The 8,082-nt window shown below is 33.5% G+C and overlaps 1 protein-coding gene across 1 annotated transcript in view; it reads left to right on the top strand.

Moving 5' to 3' along the window:
* The first annotated feature begins 3,108 nt into the window (after positions 1 to 3,108).
* The window catches only part of LOC145252772 (uncharacterized), a 115,478-nt gene continuing 110,504 nt past the window's right edge, over positions 3,109 to 8,082 (top strand). Inside the window, exon 1 of the mRNA XM_080112686.1 lies at positions 3,109 to 3,462. Within this exon, the coding sequence (XP_079968812.1) occupies positions 3,208 to 3,462 (255 nt within the window). The 5' untranslated portion in view covers positions 3,109 to 3,207. The remainder of the gene's footprint in view (positions 3,463 to 8,082) is intronic.

Below are 8,082 nucleotides of genomic sequence, written 5' to 3'. Positions count from 1 at the left end.
ATAACGTTCAGTTTCATTATTAATTGAATTAGGTTCTTTTTATTTTCTTTTTTTTAACATGTTTTAAATCTTTTTAAAAATGCCGTCATATGAGTGTATTTTTATAAAGATTTAAAACACGTTAAAAATATCACTGTATCGACAGTGATAGTTTGTGTAAATCTTACCTACATTGCCTGCAGGCATTTTTCAGTTAACAGGCCTTTCAGTTAACAGGTCTCGGTGGTCGTGGCGAAGCATTGTTTTTCTGATGAGTCCATCTGATTGTACCTCTGCATATGCCTAATATAGACAAAGCCTGGAAAACATAATCCTAGAAAAGTAAAGGACAAGAAATTCAACCTGGAAAAGTAAAGAACAAGATATTCTAGTAAAGTAAAGTAAAAAAATAAGAATTTTTTAGACTTAAAATATTGCAGCTAAAAATAAAATTTGAATATTGATAAATATTTTATTTATTATTTGCATATGTTGTTGTTTATTGTTGAGTTAGAAAGGGTGTCAGTCGCTGGATTGAACTTATTTCCCCCCTATTATTTGCATATATTTATGTAGTGAAAATTGTTTGAATAAAATTAATTCATTAGTTAGTTAGTTAGTAGATGGAATTAATAATTTTATAATTTACATAAAAATTAATAATTTTATTATATCATAATTAGGATCATTTAATTCTTTCTAACTCAACAATAAACAACAACATATGCAAATAATAAATAAAATATTTATCAATATTCAAATTTTATTTTTAGCTGCAATATTTTAAGTCTAAAAAATTCTTATTTTTTACTTTACTAGAATATCTTGTTCTTTACTTTTCCAGGTTGAATTTCTTGTCCTTTACTTTTCCAGGTTTAATAAAATCTTAAGAATATTACTTTTCAGGTGCGCATTTTTCCATATAATCCAGGATTTTTCCAGGCATTGCTATTGTATTAATATATAAATTTATAATATTTATTAATGATTGTCCAAAAAAATTAGCTCTCAAACACACATTTATGCAATATTTATCATTCAATCACAGTAGTTCCGAGCCAGGGTCTCTACCGAGACTGCGGTTCATGAATTTGTGATCTGTATCGAGTGTAAACTAACAAAAAAGAAGATGGCACTCGGTGTCTTTTTAGATATCGTTGGAGTTTTGACAACATACCCTTCAGTAGTATGTTCAAGTCGCTACGAGAACTCAATGTGCCACCAGTACTCATCCGATGGATTGAGTATATGGTGAGGCACAGAACAGTTCAAGTAGAACTACTGAGGGCAACTGTTAAAAGGGAAGTAGTTAAATGAAACCCCCAAAGTGGGATTTTATCACCTTTACTATGGAACTGTATGCTGAATCCTCTTTTAAAGGAGTTTAAAAATAGGAATATTTATGCCCAGGCTGCTGCTGATGACATCGCAGTGCTGGTCACGGGTTCAAAAGCATCATTGGTCAGACGCATTGCCAAAATGGGACTACATTTTTCATCAAATGTGATAACGAAAAATTTGAGTTCATTCAAAGAATATGTATATCATAGAATTCACTAATATTTTTAATCGATAAATTCACCATTTTTTGCTATAAAATCATAAGGAGAGTTAAAAAAATTAGTTATTAAAAAAAAAGTTCGGTTTTTTAATTATAAAAAAAAAAACGATACACGGGATTGAACCTAAAATCTTTCCACCCACCCCCGGTACTCTAACAGTTACGCTAACATGTCATATTGGCAAAATCGCAGTAAAAAATATTTATATACAAAAAAAGTTATGCAAAATAAAAAAAAAGCGTTAGTCACTTGTGTATTTACTCTCCTGTTTGTGAACCCACATATTTTGTTGTAACTTTTTTTCTACTGAACCAATTTTCGAAATTTTTTTTTCAAAATGTAGCTAATGAGGTGTTCTATCCAACTATATAACCTGTTTGAAATTTGGTTGCGAACAGAATTAGTGGTGGGGATTTGAATGTGTCTCGATTCATTCAATTTCGGACTTAAACATATATTCAACCATGGTAGTGATTGAATGATATATATATATATATATATATATATATATATATATATATACTATTGTATAAAAACGAACTTTGTGTGTGTGTGTTTGTGTGTGTGTGTGTGTGTGTGTGTGTGAGAGAGAGAGAGAGAGAGAGAGAGAGAGAGAGAGAGAGAGAGAGAGAGAGAGAGAGAGAGTTAGTTCCTTTTGGGTTCCAAAACAGATGGGGCGATTTTTATGAAATTTTGTACAAATGTACTTCATGTATCTGGCAGTGTTCTTAGATAGGTTTTGTATCGGGTTGTCTTTAATAAGTATTGATAGTCAATAATAAAAAAAATCTGATGAAAGGGGGAACAGGCAATTTTGATCAAAGTTAACACCTTATACAGCCTAACATCAAAAGAGCATTTGAGAAATTTTAAGGCCTGGTATATAAAATCAAACAGTCGGTTCTTTAATATGACAGGGGCGCGTTCTAAATGAATGTTTCTGTTTAGGACACAATTGAACCATGATACTTCACTTTTTCATTTAAAACTTTAATTCAAGCCATTATCACCGCACAAACAGACAGGACTGACATATAAAATCAATGGTAGGTTCTTTAATATGGCAGGTAAATAACATTGAAACTAACATAAAAAATTAAGTAAATGACATTGTTTTTTTAATGGAAATTCAATTTCGTGGCTTTTAGTTTCCGAAGAAGCGTTTATGTGGTGAGTTTCGACCAGCATTTTGTTTAATTTTCTATTTTGAGCGATTATCGAGTCTCAAAAGATGTAACCCTTTCATTTTGACCATTTTTTCTCCTTTGTCACGTAATACTCGACCTACATCATTTTCGAGCTGAATAAGTAAAAAACTCATTCAGCTAGGTAGAAGAGTAAGTAACTAACTTATCTTGCTTTGATAACATACATATACTTATTTCTTTGACCACATGTTCATTTTGTTGTCTATACTAAGTTTATTTAAAAAGGTTTTTTATGATGTGAAGACAGCGCCCGGTCTGTCGAATTGACTAGCGAAGACAATCATCGGTTGGTGTGAATTCGGGTGTCGAATTAGTCTGTGCTAGATAATTGAAATTAAATCTTTTTTATATTTATAATAGACTTAATTGGTTATCTCCCTTGAATACGAACTCTTTAGTCTGCAAAGTTAAAAAAATACATTATCCGTCTGTTTTACAATTATTTCTCGTTTTCTGCGATGGAGACTCTGTTTATCCTGGGAATATGCGGTCTTTTGCTCTGTCTACTACTGTCCTTCTTCGCCCTTTTGGCCTACTCTGGTATTTTCTACAATATCCAGGTTTCCACGGGCAAGCCCCCGATCGGAGACATACTTGTGGCGTACAAGTTTACCCGTGGACCATACAAAGATGCGGGCCAAATCTTCAGTGAAGTTGTCCGCCTTGCACCATACAAGAAAACCATTGGGATTTACTATGATGATCCGAAACAGGTAGGGTTATGAATGAATGACTTTCATGTTCAATTTTATGTTAGGAGACCTGATGATTTTTTTTTTACAACCACACCCGTCCTTTTTTTCCGTTTGATAATTTGACCAAATATTGGATAAGAATTAATTGTTGATCACAAACTGTATTCTTGTATCGTGAAATAGCTTTTATATATATTTACATTTTCATTTAAAGAATCTTATTTTTGATAATTCTGCAGTTTACGGATCGTGCTAAAATAATAACGTTATTATTTAGAAACCTATCCTCGTCATGAAAATGTGGTGTTGCTGCTTCTGGTCTATTTTGTACTTTCATCTAACAATTTGATAAACAAAAGATAACGTAAAAATTGAATTTAATTTGAAAATTCTATCTAAAAAAAATGAATAAAAAAAATATAGCACAATCCGTAAACTAGAATCTGCCCTATTTTTTTAAATAGAATTTTCAAATCAAATGTTTACGTTATATTTTGTTTGTTTATTAAATTTATAGCTTTCATCAAGTTCCGTCTGTTTGTTTACAATATCACGTCAGTTGATATTTGGGCGCTTGACGGTGAATGCCCTGGAAAAGTCACATCTGATTAATGTTTGCCAGTTTTTGTTGTTCTGAAAAACAGTCAAGCTTGTTTGCATATTTTAAAACTCGCAAACATTAATCAGAAGTGACTTTTCCAGGGAATTCATTGTCAGCTGACGTGATATTGTAAACAAACACGCACGGAACTTGACGAATGTCAATTTCTTAGGGGAAAGTACAGAATAGTTAACAAAGCCTCTCTCCATCCGATGTTTAAAAAATGGGTTTCTAAATAATGATGTTATTATGACCTGTAAACTGCAGAAGTACCTAAAACGCTATTTTTTACGATCTAACCCGGCGTACTATAAACATCCAACCTCCCAATGTTAAGAACGGCTCTCGGAAAAATGCCTCCCAATCTCCCCAAGTTAAGAACTACTTCCGAAGTTAACATTTGGGAGGTATTGTGATACTTCTACACAATTTGAACCGAACTGATTTTTTAATCTCCAATCTTAGTTTTAGATTTAGTTTTGCAGGTTGGCTTAGTTTGGTTCGGTTCAAATTCTGTAGAAGCACTGGGATTACAGTATTGTTTAGTAATTAAATTATTAATTGAACCAAATTTGTTATTAAAACATAAAATGGTAACTAATTTGGTTAAGATAATATTGTTTCAATAGCAGTCATCTCAAAATTGAAATCTTCAGTATAATTGGAGAATAATACCAAGCGAAATGGCGGTTAAAAAAAAAAAAAGATCTGGCGGACCTGAACGAAAATTCCTATCCCCCCCCCCTAATTTTTATAATATGTTTTAGTATGTAGTATAGTTTTCGAGGTTGTGGATGGATGTTTATTCCGAAGGCCGTTCTTAATATGGGAAAGTTGGAGGAGTTTATACTACGCGTGGGTTAGGTCGTAAAAAAATATTAACTGCAGAATACTGGTTAAAATTATATGGAGGGGGGTAGTTCTCGTTCAGGTCCGCCAAAAATCTAACAATCCCTATAGAACAATTGAATCCGATTTAATTGTGAAGCAGAAGCATTACGTTCTTATTTCGATTGTGTTACTCACTCTGAGGAGGAGACTCACTAGGAGTTCTCTCGCGCACAATCACCAACGATCACTCACTGACAATAATCTGTAGTGTTCCCTGGAGTCTGAGTGACAGCAAGTCTCCAGATTTTCAGTGCTCTCCATCTGTCTCGATAACCCACAGATGACTCCAAGTCATCGCAGCAACACAACAGCTTACCTTTGATTTCCCGCTGGCAATAACCATTTGGGGTCTGGGTGACAAAAATCCTCCTAAGGGCCCCACCGTACCGACGGCGTACCGTACTGTTCTTCTACTAGGTCTAATTAGTGCCCTCCCTCCTCAGTCTTCCCGAACCCTTCACATCACGAGTCTTAAACGTCTCCATTTTATTATCACTCACTAGGAGTTTTCACCTAAGCAATCAAAGTTTTCTTTTTGGAAACAAACTGTGGTGTTCCCTGGAGTCTGAATAAAAACAAGTCTCCCTAGATTTCCAGTCTCCACCTCTTTCGAGGTCCTTTGCATATTTGTTTGCGTTGTCGCAATAACCGTTTACCATTAATTTCTCGGTGGTAATAATTATTGATTTTTCGGCCAAGATCAAAGTGTAGTATCTGTTCTGATGCTATACTTCAATTTTTTTTTGTTCTCGGTTAGCGGAGGAGAAATCCTTCACGACTGAGACAATTTTTATTTTTGTTTCTTTTCTCCATATTAAAAAAAAAAACGACCCTAGTGTCTAACTCTTCCCTCGTGAGGAGGCAAAATAAATAGGAACAACCATTGATCTTCACTGGAATTTGGGTGGCAATAAGCCTCCCCAAAGTCCCAATCCTTTTTGTGGAAGTCCAGGTCCACTGGAGGTCTGGTTAGCCCTTTCTTTCCTCGGTCTTTTCATCCTCCTTGACTCTCCTCGACTATTTAGTGTGGTTATCAATTAATGCTGACACAGTTTTTTTTTTGGGGGGGGGGTCGTGTTTTTATTTTATTTCTATTACAGAATTAATATTTGCTGTGATGTTTGTTAATTGTTTGTTATCCCTCCCTCCCCCAAATAAATAAAATAACCATTAAATTTTTTTATATATGTACTGGTTTTCATATTTTAAGGGACCCAAAAACGGTCCCTAAAAAAAAACATTAGTTGGGTCGGCGGAATTTTGCAAATAGTAATAAAGTTTTATTAGCTATCTTGTTTAACGTTTCGGCCGATGTAACGTTTATTTTATATTGAATGAAGGATTTAGTTCGAAATTCCAACAATGTTCCCAAATTCAATAAATAAATAAATGAATAAAATTACGATACTCACGCAAAGAAGGTTCCGTGTTGAAATAATAACGTTATTATTTAGAAAGTTTCTAAATTAGAAATCCATTCTTAACATAGGGATGGTTTTAAATTCTGTACTTTCACCTAACAATTAAAAAAAAAGATACCGTAAAGCTTGAATTTAACTTGAAAATACTCTTAAAAAAAAAGGTGCTTATGCAGAGATGATGATACCCTGCTGAAAAAAAAAATGCACTTGAAGATGATTAGAGGTTACATCGGCCGAAACGGTGTTAATATTGGATGAGATAAGAATTGTAGTTGAAATATATAAATCCTCATGTTAAAAAAAAAAAAAAAAAAAAAAAAAAAATCCGGACTATAGTAATTATTAGTATATTCCGGATATTATTTATCACACGTATACACTTTTGACTGAAAGTGGTTACTTAGGCAATATATTGGAATGCATTTTCGTGGTAAACCTCTCAGTAGTAGTAAAACGGAACGGGAGACTACTAAAATAAATGGAGTATTTTCTACGTTTGTCAGACCAGAACGCGAATTACCCCCCCCCCCTAATTTTAACCGTTGTTCTGCAGTTGGGATTTTTTTACGACCTAACCCAGCGTAGTACAAACACCCCCCCCCCAGCCTCTCTATATTAAGAACGGCTTTCGGAATAAACCCTCCCAACCTCCCCATATTAAGAACGGCTTTCGGAATAAACACCCCCCAAACTCGAAAACCAAACTACATACTAAAACATACCATAAAAATTACGAGGAGGGGGGGGGGTGATTCTCGGTCAGGTCCCGCCCTACATTTTCTTTTTAGTTTATTTAAAAAAGAAACATGGTAAATTTGTAGAGTAACAGTAACAACACCCTCAGCTAAATCACTAATCAAAAATGAGATTGTACTCTCTTTATGTAATCCTGAAAAAACTTGGTTGAAAGAAGAAAGAAAAAAGATTATTTTAGAAGTTACAGTCGGGGATCAGTTTAGTATATAAATTAAACGTAAAACGATCACTCATTTCCGGATCATTCTATTTTTATGAAGGTTAACGATTTTTTTTTTTTTTTTTTTTTACCACTAACCCTAAATCCGAGTAGCAAAGTCGTAAAAAGGTAGACCATAGTCTAACAAGAGAAAAACACAAAGGATTTATTTACAATAACAAAACAAATTTTGGGTTTGTATTACTGTACACATAGATTCGAAAAAGTTGTCAAAAAACAAATATATAACAAATAAATGTTATCAAAGGCAAGATAAATTACTTTTCTACCAAACGGGATATATTTTTCGTGTTTTTATTCAATTTAACATGTTTATTCAGCTCGAAAACCATACAGTGTTTTACCATTTTTTTAATGAGATTCTATTTTATTTTTTATGTTATTACATGTCAACACCCTGAAAGTATAAATAAAATATTTTAGGGCGGGGATTCGATTCACTTAACCATACAAATATCGCGTAACATGATCACTTCTTAACCACCTAACAGTAAGCACTTTTTATTTTGTATTTCCAAAATGGCGACCATTTACTTATACAAAAGATGGTTACTCGTTCTGTCCTACTCTATGCATCCAAAAGTTGGGTGGTTAATATAACACTTCCTGGTCCGGGAATGGATGATCATTTTACGCTAAATTTATACCCTAAAGAGAACACACACTGAAAAGACTAATAATTTTCAGGGTGTTGACGTGTAATCGCAAACATGAAAAAATAGAATCTCATTTTTATTTTTCCGTTGGGA

The sequence above is a fragment of the Euprymna scolopes genome, chromosome 29, assembly GCF_053919585.1.
Source record: "Euprymna scolopes isolate OS-2025 chromosome 29, ASM5391958v1, whole genome shotgun sequence".
Taxonomy (NCBI): Eukaryota; Metazoa; Mollusca; class Cephalopoda; order Sepiida; family Sepiolidae; genus Euprymna; species Euprymna scolopes.
The sequence above is the reverse complement of the archived record's forward strand: the minus strand, read 5'-3'. Positions and strand labels throughout refer to the sequence as shown.